General features: G+C 38.0%; 1 protein-coding gene across 3 annotated transcripts in view; it reads left to right on the forward strand.

The window, feature by feature from the left end:
- Positions 1–16,468, forward strand: part of ntm (neurotrimin) — a 267,901-nt gene that overhangs the window by 224,199 nt on the left and 27,234 nt on the right. For all 3 annotated transcript variants that reach the window (XM_032576751.1, XM_032576752.1, XM_032576750.1), the window contains one exon: positions 12,097–12,329. In XM_032576751.1, coding sequence (XP_032432642.1) covers positions 12,097–12,329 — 233 coding nt within the window. The remainder of the gene's footprint in view (positions 1–12,096; positions 12,330–16,468) is intronic.

Consider the following 16,468-nt stretch of genomic DNA (forward strand, 5'->3'; position numbering starts at 1 on the left):
TTAGGACTTCCAGGTATTCGACCGGACTTGATCCTAAAATAATCCTAAAATATCAAAGGATTAGCTGCTATATTACTTCATTGGGCAAGTACCAAAAAATGCTGACAACTGGATTAAAGGTCAAATAAATCTGTATAACGACCAAAGTGGGTGAAAGCTCCTCTGAACATCAGCCTCAAGCATTACCAGGGTTTTCGACCTCCCCCCTGAAGTCCCGAAAGAGGGTCAAAAGACCTGAATATACTGAATAGAACTAACTAGACAGTTAGTTGGGAGTTAAGCTTTCCCCCTTCCTTTGGTGCGCCAGTAATGGCCTTATTACAGAACAAAAGCTCCTGTTCACACCTGCTTATAGGATGCTAGCTAAAATCTTTCAGGTCAGTCGACCCGTCTCTGGGCTCCAAAGGTAGAAATGTTAAATGACCCTCCTCTGGTAATGCTAGTGTCAACTCTGACCAGCTTCTTTGTCCTTTTTTTTTACAACTTTCTATATATATATTTTTGGAAAGTATAGAATTTGCTTATAAACATTGTCGGTATACCTTAATAGTCTTAGCTGCTGTAGGAAATTATTTTAGTCAGATTTATGACATTAATCCACACATCTCTTCACAATCGTTTCCTGGACCCGTCTGTTGTGTGATGCTGTTTCTTCACTGATGCGCTTTAAGACTTCACAAAAAAAAGCTGCATTTAAACTAATTTGGTCAGTGCAGTTAGCTGACCCGTATGATTATCTAAAGGTTTCAAGGTCAAGTGCATTGGATGCATGTGCAAGCTAGATTTTTTTTTGGCTTTAACAATTTTTTAAATAATTTTTTTTACAATTCACTATTATGTACGGAACTGTGACCATGTGTCAAAAATAAATTATGAAAGCAGTGAAAAATGAAAATAAATATTTTGTAAGGTACCCTGGATATTTCCACTGAAGACTTCAACTGGTCTTGTCAGTCCATACTAGTGATGTATAATAACAGATACAGCTAAATGTAACATGTTAAAAATATTCTGACACAGAGACAGAGTAATGAAGTCAGTGTTCTGTAAAAAAAGACAGATATTATAGGGCGAAATCTCCTCTGGAAATCACAACACGTCACACTCTTTCCTCTGTATCTGATAGCTTTTTATGGAGTTAAAAGATAACAATTTAGTTTGTGATTGCTGATTTACTAGATGTTCTGTGGCCTATAAGAAACCATTTCTACAATATGTCCCAGAATTTGTATTAATATCTGTGGAACTGTGGAAGCGTCTACAGCCTTGTTCAGGCTCAGCTCAGTCTAACAAAGCACACACACACAGTCATGATTATCGTCAGAGGGGTTGCTGCCTTTGTCTCACTAGCTTGTATGTTTTCCATATTTTTACCTTTGTGAAAACAAAGTGTAAGGGAGTGGGTGGAGGGTGAATTTCTGTCTGCTAACTGGCCAATGTTTATGTGTCATCATAAGAACTTGCATTAAACCCTGGCTACCTGTGTGTGAGTACATCTTGGCCTGGCCTGTTGCACTGAATCCAAAGCATTTCCATCGGGACAAATTATATCCTCTCCAAGAAATGTTTCCTCCTCTCGTTTAAGGGCCTCCCCAGAGAGGGGAAGAGGCCAAATCGAACTCAGCTACATCACCCGTGAGCGACCTCCCTGAGCTAGTGGGTGATAAACTAGAGCAGCATTGTGTCCGTGGAGCTGTTTGTGGAACAATGGACTACTGTGCATGAATAAAATCTAAAATACAGTCCCATAATTCTTAACTTCTTTACATTTTTCTTGCACGTTTCTTTGCGAATTGTATAAGCCTTTTTTTTTTGCAGTTTTGGGGGATTTTATTCCTTCACAATTACAATACGTTACTTATTATACATTAAATTTAATATTTTACTATATTATTATTTTAAAGTCAAAGGAAGATTCATGGCTGCCTGGGGAGTTCCTGTGGTTAGAGCTATTGTCTCTAATCATAAATGCCCTGGGCCCGAATCCTAAACATACAAGGTCTCTGTGTGGGTGTTTTGCTGCTGGATGCTCTTCTGCTCCTTATAAAACAAGCAACAGCAAAAGTAAAGAACGTTGTGTGGAAAATAGTGAAGCAAGATGTAAATAAATCATGCAGACCCTTAAAGTTTAAACACAAACTGGTGTTACATACGGACAATGAGTCGAAGCAAGTCTGGCTAAAAAGTGGCTTGTGGTCAACAAGTTCAGTGTCTCGGAGTAGGCATCACAAAGACAGTGGTTGCTCAGTTAAACCATTCCTGTCCAGAGGAATGGACAAAAGAAATCCTGCAAGTGTTTGTGAGAAGCTTGCAAACGGAAACACAAAACAGTTGACCCGAGTCAGTTCAGGTTTACGCTGTAAATGAATCTATAAGTTGATTAATTATCACACATTTGGCCTGATAAGACAGCTTCTCCTTATTGTAAGCAAAATGTAAAACTGCAGTAATGTAGTGACAAGATCTGCATGCCTGACTAAGAAACGCATAAGCTGAAATATGAATGAGTCAGCAATATTTGTCTTTCAGCTGATCTTAGTTGTAGAAATGCACAAGTTTGCATTTCTACAATTTTGTGCAACTCTGGTTGCCAGGATCTGACACCACTGGGCTTCATGACAAGTGTTCATTTAAGGGGCTGGAAAAAGTCAGGGTCAGTTTCAGCAATCTTTTTAATATACATCACAGTGGCTGACCTTCTCACAATAACAATACAATTCACCTTAGCGAAGCTGTTTTATTCCTGTATTGTTGCTGTTCAACACTAGTGGTAAGAAACTATTGACTTTAAATATAGAATGCCTTACGATTAATAGAATGAGAGCTTAATGGGGAGCAAAAGCAACAACCCAATGTCATTATTTTATATTAAATGATATTGTATTTTTATGCAGTGTTATATAATATGTGAGTCATATACTGCACAAATCAGAATGTTTGTGTTGTCTACTAAATGAGACCGGTATGTTGGCCTAATGGAAAGCAAAATGATCCTTAACCTGACGCAAAAGGTTTGTTTTGACTGAAGACTTAACAATAATGCCCATGGATTTCCAATCTGTCAAATAAACAATTAAAAAGCACGTGAAACGGAATAAAGAAACAATACAAGTGGCAAATAATACATAAAAAGCAAAACAACAAATTTAAAGTCCTCAATTCTGTAAAAGTTGTACATTTTAGGCTGGAAGAAACGCCGTTCTGCACGAATCAACCCTGTGATCCGATGAACAGCTCTCGTGAACGGATCATTCACGAGAGACTCAATTCACTCAAAGCGTCACTATAAGATGCTGTGACATTTGATAACTTGTGGCTGACATAATGTGCGCTTTAGATAAAAGAGGTTCTTGTTTAGAAGTTGGATTCCTTCATACATATTTTTGTAGAAGGGCTACCAACACTACTTCAGTCAAGCTAGATGCACCGGCCTCAGCCTCGTCACATGTTGTGGCACGGTCACCTCTTACACTGTTGTGTTGTTCATCACTGGCAGAGCACCTGTCAGCATTTCTGGACTTTTCTACTTAACAGGAAGCCTTGCCCTCTTAGACATTTGCTTCCTCCTGCGATTTAAAGTTGAACACATTTGTGGTCTATCACTGTTATAGTAGAAATTCCTGAAACGCAAGGCAAGCTGAGTTCAGATACCACCTTTGGAGACGTCTTGCAGGCACAGAAAGTGCAAGAGAGAACAGACCACAGGAAGACATAGTGGGTTGGGGGGGCAGCAACATGAGGCGCTTGCTGACAACACAATGCCAGTAAGGTTTGTCTAAAAAATTCAGACTCGGAGGAAGCGATCTTTATGTAAGTCTGACTGAGACCCTTCCTGGCCGTGCTGCATCAAATAAATTGTGACTTGAAAGGAGTGAATATTTAAGCAATCGATTTTTCATGTTAAATATTTTTTTGCAAAATAGCTACATTTTATTGATTATTATTGACTTGTAAAAGCAACAAAAAGTGTAAAAAATAAAAATAAAAAATCCAAGAGGGGTTGCCAAATTCTTCCTAGTCACTTTTTTGACTAGGAGAGGTTATAAGGGGGGGGGGGAATATTTTTTGTCATGGTCTGTTCATGTCATTGTGGCCATAAAATTAAACCATGTTGGAACGGAAATGATCAAAGTAGGAGTAGAAAGGAGGTCAAACTGGAACGTCCAGTGATCCCAACTGCTTTGATGATCAGTGGAATATCATTGATAGCCTGGGTCCAGAACCAACTCAAGACTGCTATGGGAACTGACAGAGATCATGATAGCATCAGAATTTAGGCATGAGTGCGTTTTGTCTGGCCAGCTTCTTTCTGCAGCACGCACAAATTAGAAACTGGAAATTATCCTTAGGAGTTGGACCCAGTGTGAGGTTTTCTGTCTTGCGTATCTTTGCATTAGCCCTGGAACAGACTGGCTCTAGTTCAGGTTGCACTCTGCTATCTGATTGTTTACCTGCTATGATAGGCTTCAAATGGGAACAGATATAACTCTGAGGTGAAACTGCATGCCTGCTAAAATGTTCTTAAGCAATACATTAAAAATACAGGTTTGAAAAATTCACCTTTGTGTGGGTGTTTGACAGGAACATGTTCTGAATGCATCGAACCCATTTTACGACCGTGTAAGGTTAGCAACAGCACAGTCCACCCACTTAATATCGATTAAGTTCCCGTGTTGCAACTGTAAAGTTTTAACCCATTCAGAGTTGAGCTACTTGCTTAAACAAAATAATTTATGAGGTGGGATCTTCTGGTCAAACACTTCCAGAGATCTTCCACCATGTCAAGATGTTCAAGTGGTTCTTGTTCTTCACCAGCTAACTGCGTGATTCACCAGCAGTTACTGAAACAATTAAGAAATTGTATTTTTTTTCTGTACTTTATCCATACTAATGGTAGAATGCAAACTTCCCTCCTAAATCTTCTCTTAAGCGGTGATCGCAAACCGCAGTTCTCGAGGGCCAAAGTCCTGTAATTTTTAGATGTGTCCTACATGCTTGACTGAAATGGCGACTGAAAAGAGCTTGATTGCTCTACGGAGCTCTGCTAATGAGCTAATCTTGAACCCGGGTGTGCAGAAGCACACATTTGAAAGTTGCAGGATACTGGTCCTTGAGGACTGGAGTTGGAGACCACTGTCTTAAAGCATAAAAAATTTTCTGCTCTCTTGCTTCTTTCACATTCTCTCTCCTGATGTCTTCCAATAATTAGCAAAAACAGAAGCTAAACCTTCTGCTTGGTAAAATAAAAACATGTTAATCATAGCAGGCCAGTTTTGTTCAGTGAGCGCAAGAGATTGTAGGCAGTCTGAACTTGCCTGTCTTGCTGTGACACATATTCTCTCACTAAGGGTGTGAAACAAACTAGATACTTTTTTCACCTTTGTGTGAAAGAAATCACACACTCACCCACACCTCTATTAGATCCAACATGCCACTACCAGGTTGAACCCCGTTGTGCTTTAAGAACTGTCTTAATTCTTCATGGCTTGGATTCAACAATTCAAACTTTACTGCAAGATTTTGGGTTATATTGACATTACAGCGCAATTACAATTGACAGAAATTTGTTGTTTGCATTTCTGTGATTCACCATGTCACAAGGGTGCTCTCTTAGATCTGGTGACTGTGAAGGCAAATGGAGTAAAGTTCACTCATGGTTTTTAAGCCACTTTTAGATCATTTGATCTTTGTGACGTGGTGCACTGTCCTGCTGAAAGCAGCCGTCAGATGGTCGGCATATTGTGGTCATAAAGAGACAGATGGTCAGCAGCAGTACTCTGTGGTCTGTGGTATGTAAAACATGCAGATTCTCAGCTAGTACCAAGGAACCACAAAATAGGACGAGAAAACTTTCCAAAATTATAACATCGCCACCTCCACCCTGATTCTATTTGAATTGTGTTGTAGTTTCCTGTTATCGTCTGAGTGGCATTGTCTTACTGTAGTCCATCGAAATGTTTGATAAGCTACAATAGGAATCCAGTCTTGACTACGAATTAGGGCAATTATTCATAGACCCAATAATTTAGATTAAAATGACCAAGTCTTGATTATCAAAAAAATTATAGCCAAATAATCCAGTCTCAGTTATTGTTTCTAAACACCTCCGTGGTAAGGCGTAAGGTGTAAAATAACAGGTGAAGGCCCAACTCCATCACTGAACAGCAAGATGCTACACATGGTTATGGACTAAATACAGACGGCTTCTCTCCAGCAAACACACTTTTATTACGCAAAAGGGTTGTGAGAACTAATGAAAGAATGCTAAAAGTAAAAATAATAGAAATCCTAAAATAGATGAAAAAAGAACCAATAAATAATAATAATACAATAATATTGTATATACAGTACATAATATTATAATATAATAATAATCTGTATTAATGATAGGTGTTTGGATATTTTCATTTAAGTTGCTGTTACGCCTTTATAACATTTGATGCATGCTAACACTATTGTTTTGTATGGATCGGGTTGGAGAACTGGAGCACATGCTATGTGCTAATGCTAATATCTCCCGATTGACAGATTAAATAAACGGAGACCACCTCCAAACCCAGACTTGTGGTTTGTCCGTTCACCACTTAACACACACAACGCAGAAGCCCACCGGTCAAACTTGTTTAGTTTTATAGTTTCTTTCTTGTAAAGAAACTATAAAATGTGTGGCTCTGAATCAAGCTCATCAGTACGAATTGTGAATATGGAGAAAACGGGTTTAATTCATGAGGAATTTAGATTGTCAATTAGTTTGAGTTTATTAAGACTAAGAGGCAAATTAGCTCTAAATTCAGGCTAGTATAGACTGATTGACAAGCTTGATATTGATTCCAAATACCATTTTACTAAAGACAAAACTTTCATTTGAGACTGTAATTCTGTATTATTCTTGACCAATAAAGTGTTACTTTATAAGTAAAATAAAGCAATGGTTTATTTGGAGAATTTTGAAATTCTCCAAATAATTGATCTTTAATCTATTCATCAATTACCGCAGTCATTGATAATTTAGTCATTTGGAAATGCCAGTATGGCGGCTTAAATGAGCAGAAAGAAACTAATATTATGCTGTTTGAACAATCTTTTTTTTTAGCTCAAAGCACCGTAAAATTTGATATTATATATTTATGAGTGTCATCTGTTGCCTATGTTTCGGGAATGCTGGAGTCCTGACTTACATTTAGCTGATGTTAGCTTCACTGAAAAGCCACAGCAAGGGGTTGTTTGAGCTGCTGTCGTCATCTCAAACTGGTTAGCCCATTCTACTTATCTCTGACATCATGAGGCCTTTTTGTTACTAGATGTTTTCTCTTTTTTCATACCATTTTGTGTAAAGTGCCAGTAGATTAGCGTTCTCTAAAACACTTGCACTGGGCTGTCTAGCGTCTGGCACCAACAGGCATCCCACATTTACAGTCAGAGAAATCCCCCTTGTTCGTCACGGAGACGGCAAGTTTAAATTTCAGTGAGTCATCTTTACCCGTGTGTAAATATCTAAGTGGATTCAAGCAATTAAACACCTAATAAAGACCGAATAAGTATGTAATAAAGGCTTACATTTCTTGATGGGTAATGTTTGTTGTCCAAGACTTCTTGTAGTCAGACAGGAAAAAGAACTAAAAGTTCATCTGATCCGCTTCAATATTCAATCGAGCATTTCCAAAAATTATGCTTGCATTTCTTGGGATCCAATCAGCAACACTCTGGGAGCCATGATGACTGTTTGCCACCCAAGAGAGCAAGCTGAAAGACACAGAAAATTAAAATAAACGCATGACCTTTATATCTCTTATAACAAAGGGTAATCAGGCAATGTTTTAATTTAAAGGCGGTTCACCCCTCTGACCTAACAAAGAATATGTTTGTTTCAAAGGTTCGCTGGAAATTGTATTTCCTGACATTTAAAAGCCCGGTCACTAACAGCAGGATGGATTTTATGCAAAAGTGGACATTCAAGTTGTAAGCAGACAATTTCATAAAACCAGTTAATGCCGTCATTTTGTGCAATTCTCGTTTTGTAGAAATTATATTTTACTCTGAAGTGCATGACCTTTACTCTGCTTGAGGAAGGGTCATGGAAATGGTTTTGTGTGGAGAAATAACTTTCAAACGCAATTTGTACAAGCTAAGTTACTGTTCTGTTTTTACCACAGAACATAATAAATATTAACTTTATTATTTAGTGCATGAGACAGCAACTGACCTGTCAATATAGCATTAGAATTTAGGCATGAGTGCGTTTCGTCTGGCCAGCTTCTCTCTGCCGAGCACACAAATTAGAAACTGTAAATTCTTCAAATGGGAACAGGTGTAACTCTGATGTAAAGCTGTATACCTGCAAAAATCACTTGGAAAAGAGATGGGGGGAAAAAAAACATCAAGTGAAATCAACAGGAAAGAGTTATGGATTTTGAGCACACGTGATGTCACAGCTACACATAACCTGATCTGGCAAAGATAATTTAAGCACTTTATTTTTCTGTTAGACTCTAGAAAATACAAAGCCAATGGCAGTATGAAGGCTGATTGTGTAGCTCATGGGATTCAGAAGTAAAGTGCAGGAAAGAAAGAGATCAAAACAAGATGCTTTTAAGAACCAGAAGAGAGTAGGGACTGAACATTAAACTCCAGGGATCAGGGCGCGACCCAAACAGGTCACAGGTCATGGAGCATCTCTTTGTCTTCAGAGCAGCAAAGTTCCATAGCGGAGACCAGTGCAACTTTTCAATAAGCTACTGGAAGGTGTGCACTTAGCAACAGATGGCTTTGATGGTAAAGTGGTCAATGCACCAAGAAGAATGCATTAATGTTTCAGTGAAAACTGCTGGAGACACTTCTGAGAATATTAAGCTGAATAAAAAAAACAAACTTGAAGAAGCTTTTTACGTTGAAAAAAAAAGCAGCCAAAAATCCTTATAGCTGAATACAGTAAACTTACAAAGTTTACACAAGAAATACACGAGGAGACTGTTAGCTTTAACATCTAAAAGTTAAAGCTCCAACTTTAACTTTTGGAAATTAAAGTTGGAGTTTTTATACACCATCTGCAAGAAGTTATACACCATATTGATACTGGGGACCTAAACTCCAGTTTTATAGCTTTTTTTAATTCAAGAAAATATATATTTTCTCTTCTGTTATGTTTTGTTACTTTGTTATTGTTATTTCATCCTCAGCATGATCTCTCTGGTGCGCCAGGAACCTTCGATTCATTTTGGCGATTTACAGCCGACTACGAGGCAGCCGGGCTGAAAATGAGCACCCAGAGTCTAAAACCTCAGGCCAGAACAGCGTTAACCCCGAATTGGTTTATAACTTTATAAATTAAACAGCAGCTAAAAAAAATATCCATTTATATATCTTTCTGCCTGTCTGCCTAATGCACCAACACACTTCTCCTTCATTAAGATTTGAAGCACATTGAACCTGAATTCTATTCAGGTTCAATGTGAATAAATGTGAGAAAATGATACCTTATGGTGCTCTTCATGAATTTAGAATAAAATTGAGCGAGAGGCTGACAGGCAAGTAGAATGGCAATCAGTTTTATTTTTTAGAAGAAATTAGCTCAGTTGTCAGTAAAGCAGATTTACATTTCTGTATATCTAGTGATTCTGCAAACTTTAAAAAATGAGTTAATATGCACACATAATTGCTGGTATACATATTTTATCTACAGATTATGTGAAACATGTTTCCATTGTTGTGCAGGTTTTCTTGTATATACCTAATTTTGCACCTTATTATTATATCATATAATTCCAAATGTCACCATTCCAAATTTCCATCAAGCATCTCATGTTTGATGGCTGAAGTGTTTTTTTTTAAGTGATTCTACATTTTCCTGCTCTGTTGTTGTCAGTTTTGGTTGTGATTGTGATACCAGTACGTCTAATGTTGTAGATGGCGATGTTTACATTTATCAGTTAAATTCTTACACAAGCGTAGATTTTTTTTGAAAATGGGTCATCTTAAAATGCTCATAAGTGTATCTAACCTTTGCGATTTGTACAGTTTTATAGACTTACACTAGATCCATGGGTACATCAAGATATGGGACTTTTTGTAAATGATGCCTTGCTTTCTGTACATCTCTTCCTATGGTACATGCAGTTTGGTACTTAGACCATAAATCTGTACAAAGGCTGTAGCAATGAAATGATTCTCCTGAATTGGATTTTTCACAAAGTGTGGCTCATTTCGTCACATCTACTTGAAAAGCTTTTTATACTTCTGCAAATGGGGGGGACAAAAGTAGTGTTTTATGTAACAGTTTAAAAAGAGAGTTTCTGAATAAATAGCGCAGGAAACTTAGCTTGTATAGTATGTAGCACTCAACAAAAGATCCATTAGAGACTTCCTGCTATTACCTCCCCGTATGTGCAGTCTTGTATACCTCTTCCATACTCTCATTCCCTTCTAAGCAGCAGCTTTATGACCCTACCGTTTCTCATCTCAGTGATACTGAAAGGTGATGCCAGGAAGCTGTTCATGTTACTGACCCTTTCTTATTAAATAGAAAGCTTGACACAGAAAAATTGCTCAGTTCCTCTAAATTTATTTAAGTTTTTAAAAAAAAAAAATTAATCATTTTGGAAGGTCTTTCCCTCAACTGCAGGCAATAGCAAAAGTTTTGCAGGGTTAGAAATTACAATGTTATGACCATTATTGAACGTCTGCTTGTTTGTTAAAGGGTAACATTTCACGTAAAGGAAGACAAATTAAATACTGTCTAGATACCTATTATTAGCTGATGCCCCACTTTGTGTTTTAAAACACTTTTGATATTTTTGAATATTTCAAATGAACTCACTTTGCAAATAATGATCTAAGAATTTAAAATCCTTACAGATTTCTTTTCTATTCAGTGAGGAGTGTAAAAAGGTAGCACATGCAACAACAACAAAAAAAAAACATCAAAGAGGTAATGAAAAAATTATGACTTAAAAATTCTGAAAAGAAATGAGAAAAAGTTATGGGACCACAGCAAAAAAAGGTTAAGTGTAAATGTTTGGTGGTCACTATTTGAAACCAATCTAGACTTTAGAGATGGACAATGCATCTCTTGGACTTTAAAAATGAAGTCATTTAATTGCTCAATGTAAACACAGTAAAATTGAAACATTATACTGAGAGTATAAGTGAAAGAGGTGCTATGTAGAGATAGAAAGGCACAGAGAAACGTAGTGTATGTAGCCATGGCAGGACCTCAGAAGAGCAGAACAAAAGAAAGAGTGAAACGGTGATATGAGCTTTGAGCTTAGTGCCGGACCGGTTTGTGTTTATGCTGCCGGGAATTCTGACACAAACTCTGGCATGGATGCTGGCTCTCGTGAGCCCGTTGGTTCGTAGAGGGACTGTCATCTCGAATGTAAGCCGTGTGTTTTGGGCCTAAAAGCATGTGGCTCTGCTGGAGCACTTTCTGCAAACCAGAACATTTTAATTGAAGCCTGTAGGACCTGAGTGGGGGGGGGAGGGCAGAAGCCGAAATCTGACAAGATTGGTTGTTTGTAGAAAAAAAACCAAAAAATGAACTAAAGTGAACGAATGGAGAGCACAACTGTTCACTACTTTTTTGCTTCCAAGGCTGGACAGCACACCTGGTTGTTTGTGCAGAGAACCCTGCTGTTGATAGACAGACCATGCGACATGCTGACATTTTTTATAAATTAGAATTGACGAGCACACCTGAATCAGTTGACGGCTCGTTAGCAGGCTTCTGCAGAACATTGACATGTTGCGGAGGTATTTACCACCGGGGCGTTGAACCAGGGACAGAACTGAAACACGCAGGACACTGTCCCTTCAGGACTTTGGACGCCCCTGCACTAATACTAAAAATTCCTCTTCCCTGATCTAAATTTTAATAAAACAGATGTAGATAAAACACATATGCTTCTTGACCGGAGAATGAGGTTCATGTACAAATAAGCAAAATCAGCTGTATGCATACTTTTAATTACTTGATAATTATTATTTAACTTTTGACCTGATTATACACAGTAGATTGGGTGATTGTTCTGAGACTGACATGTAGATACAAGAATTTCCACCTGCCTTTTAATCTTTATATTATTTGCTTGTTCTTTTTCACAGGTGTGAACAGGGAGATGTTGTGACACACACAGCATGGCTGAACCGCTCCAGTATTCTTTATGCCGGAGAAGACAAATGGTCAGTTGATCCCAGAGTGAGTCTGGTGACCCTTAACCAGGAGGAGTTTACCATTAAGATTGAAAATGTGGACATGACGGATGAAGGACAGTATGTGTGCGCAGTCCAGACAAGCAGTCGGCCGAGAACAACCTCAGTACATGTTCTTGTCCAAGGTAAATGAACATCTAAGAGCAATCTGGCTACTGTTGTGTGTGTGAATGAGCGAGAAGGTAGTAGACAAATACCATAAAATATTTAGTGCTAAGAAGGCTCCAATACCTTGTGGTTTTTTAATTGTGTTTGTTGTGGTTTATCTCTGAATTTGAAAGAAAACTGGAGCAGTTTCACTTGATTTACGTGTTTTCTAATGTGTAGGAAAGAATTAGGATTTATTCCGAAATATGCTTTAGCTGTGTTTTTGTCCTCATGATACTGGCGCATATCTGCCTTTCATTTATTAAGCCGTGAAAGGCACAAACTCTTCAGAAAATAATGCTCCCACCTCACATTCCTGGACCCATTAAGAACGTTGCCAAGGATTTTTTTTAACATCCCAAAAATGTCATCAAAGGTGCGAAGTGCTGTGGAGAGCAATACCTTCAAAGATTTTTTTTTTTTTTTTAAACAATGAATAAAGTCAAATAAATAATAGTAATAATATGCGGCCCAGGCTGGCACAATTTCCTTGTGCTCTGTGTTGAAAAAACAGCAAGAAAAATGAATTCAGAAAAAAACAAACATCAATTATGTGTCCTTTCTTTGTTTTTCATCAGTTGGTAGACCTTGCCCTAAATCTATTCTACAGTGTTCACTGTGAAATTACAGGGAGAGGGATTTTAACACCCAATATTGTCAACTTGGAACCAGAGAAAAACATAAAACTAAGAGATCAAGAGGAATTAAAAATACTTTTTTTTTATTACCAGTCATTTCTATGCACACTGTTAGCCACCAAGTACTAATAGATGCACAAATCATAAATATACTGTACATATTGAAGTGGATCTGACAAACCCGAACCATTAACTGATGTATTTATCTTGTGCTTAATCCCCTCCTAATTTGTAAAAATACTCCACCTTCAGTCCCAGGCAGGTATATTTTGTTCAAATATAGACAAAGAAGACAGATGGAAACTGATTTCTCAACAGCAATACTTGCCTCCCTTTTAACAAACCACGTTTTCCATGTTTATTCAGTACCTTTTATATATGTGTAGCTATAGAAACGATGAACTGGAAACAACCTGCTGATCTTCTGCATTTCTTTTCACGTCTTTGGGTAATTTGCGTTAGGTCAGCATGCATCGCAACACTCAGTTGGAAGTTGACAGGAAGAACTCGTATAAATTACTGTCTCCTCTCAAGCCCCCAGTTGGTTGTGGCAAATGGGCGCTTGTACTAATCCAGATTCTGCTGGAGGTCTCTTCCTGTTTAGGGGGAGTTTTTCCTCTCTGCATGCTCGGCGTGAGGGATTGCTGTCCAAGTCAACGACAAAGCAAAGTACATGCTCATCTAGGAGGAGTTAACACCGCAAGTCAATGACTCGAAGCAATTTGCAGGGTTTCCTCGAATGGAAACCTTTCAAAAACGTTTTTGAATAATTAATTAAGCAAACTTCAATGTTTCATAACTAAGATCAATTGGAATGTATGTGTGATTGATTTGAAATCATTTTTTTGTAAAGCGCCTCGAGACGTTTGTTGTGAATTGCCGTTCTATAAATAAACTGAAGTGAACTGAGTATAGGTTTCTGTCACTCAGTGGGCTTTTACCTGTGACAGCATCTTAGGTGAAGCTTCCCCTCCTGTCTCTCCCTCATTATGATCAGGCTAAGGCTCATCAGGCTCTTCAGGCATCAGGAAAGCACAGCAGTCAAAAGCCTCTGAGCAATTTTTAATTTTTAACCATTTATGTTTTGGATTTTCTTTTCTGTTTTACTTTTGCTTCACTTTCCACCTTATTCTACTGCTATAAGTGAGTTACTCTTCTTTGACAGTTGTTTTTTTAAAAAAAAACAACATACATAGAAGTTAGTGGAAGCAGGAATGCTTAATTTGCTGATCACAGCTGCTACTTTCTTTAAGTCGGACTGACATAACTCGTGTGTCCAGCAGAAGGAAATAAGACACAGTTATTAGCTCAATGCTTACAAAGTCATGGCACTTAAACATGATAACTCTGACTTTTGCAGTCAAAAGTCGTGACTCTGTGCCAGGGGCGCATTTGTTTGCTCCACTTCATCAAGCTTCTTGCTGATGGACCTAGTGTTTGTGAGGAGTAGGACGGGGAGCGGCGGCTTATGAGGCTGTTTGCTCAGCCTGCCTTGTGGACTCCCCCGGCTGCCGTCTGTCTGCTCTGTCCACGACGCCGCGGCTTCCTGTCTGAGCCCGACCGACCGTGATCCACGCTCCTGATAACTGCTCTGGATGGAATGAGACCGATGGAAGTCACTCGCTGTGTCAGTGTGACGTTGTTGTCCTGTTTTCAACAAAACCGCCTGACATGTATGTGTTAATTGTCTGGTTGAAAAGCTGAAAGCTGGTGTCGCCATGGAAATAGTTATTGGTTAGTTAAATAAAGAAATTGATTCAATAGTTAAATAATTAATTAAACATAATTTAAGCCGTCAAATTTGCTACTCAGGTCCCCCCGCCCTTACTAATGGCGTTGTTGCAAGTGGGTGGCTTGACTGCTCTGTAAATGATGCTGCAATCTGGAAAAAAAAATGTGTCAATTATTGCAAGAGCGCAATTTATTTTTTAAATTTTCACATTGCTCCTAAGAACTTTTCATTGGTGTATGATAAATTGCATTTTTGTCTTTTCTCGCACGAGCTTTCAACTTCGACTTGACATCATAGTTGGAGTTCAGTCCTCGCTCATTGTTGCTTTGGAAACGGCGAAAAGCAAGACAAAGGCAAGCCCACCCTGCAGCTAAGAAAGTCTGTGAAGAGCAGCCATGATAAAAGATGTAGGGTCACTGTGTGTGTTCTTGCAGGTGGTACTGCTTTCTGCTGGAGCAACAATAGATTTGCCCATTTCTTTGACTATTTCATCCCCTGGGAGCCATTTATCTGCTCCAATTGTGCAGAAGGTTTTATAAAACAAGAAAGTTGTATTTTTAGTAGATGGCGTCAGAATTAGCTTTTCAAATAGTTTTTCCCTCATGACATGACCAAAGGTCTAATGTTAAATGTCAAATTTAAAACTTAGAGGTCCTAATTATAGGGGATAGCAGTACATTCTTGGAATTTGTCTACTGTTTCCAGCTTGTTATACAAAATGAATGTAGGAAAGTCATAAAAATGCATAACTGTGCTGCATTATTTAAGAAATAGGAAGCAACAGTTCGCTGTCATATAGTTGTATCCCTTACCTTTACACACTACGCATTTTTGCTACATAAATCTTTACAGAATATAGGCATATTAGGAAAATTTGCGGATATTTTTGATACAAAAGAAAAGAAATATCTAAACATTTACACTAAGCTAGGGTACGATCAGGAATATTAAATAATGCGCCCTAACTCTACGCCTGTGTGTTCAAGATTCTTGTTATCTTGAACAATACACACTTGGTGTTTCTTTTGTTTTGTCTGGAAACCTTGAAGACTATGTTGAGATTTAGTTTTTATGTTTGATGGTTCGGCAGCAATGTCCCAAAACAAAGATCTTTTTTAACAAAAGCTGGTCTGCTGCAGATTATTGTTTTTGTTTAATTTTTTTTATAAAGTTGTCTCAATGTGGCTAAACTCTCATTAAATATTTACAGGTATCCACATTTTATCTTCCATAAAGCAAAAACAATTGTAACATTTTCTATAAAAAAGCCCCATCAGACAGTACTTATTTAAATTGTAGCCATCCCTAAAGCATGTCATGCTCGGCGTTTTTTACGTTGATCGTCATGATTCATAATGCTGTGTAAAACGGTCAGTGGACAAAATCTAATTTAAATACATTAATTTGCCGCCTCCTTTCTCTGCCTTCCTCTGCTGCATCTGCAGGCTCTTACTTCCATGAGATGAGACTTCTATGCTCTAACAGCAGCTGAGATGGGCAAGATAAAAACCTTTGTTGATATTGTTACATTTAAAATAAAGAAAAACTGCATGTTGTATGCTGTTTTTTGGAATTCTAATTAGTACACTGAACTTAGCTTCTGCCCTGATATTCCTTTTTAAATGTTGCTATATGCTAATATTCTTGTAATCCTGCTTCCAGTTTCTGTTGAGATTAAACACTGAATCAACAATATGCTCCAGGTGCTCCATTCCTGGCGTCTGTCTCGAGTTAATGTCGAATCATC

The sequence above is a fragment of the Xiphophorus hellerii genome, chromosome 11 (assembly GCF_003331165.1).
Source record: "Xiphophorus hellerii strain 12219 chromosome 11, Xiphophorus_hellerii-4.1, whole genome shotgun sequence".
Lineage (NCBI taxonomy): Eukaryota > Metazoa > Chordata > Actinopteri > Cyprinodontiformes > Poeciliidae > Xiphophorus > Xiphophorus hellerii.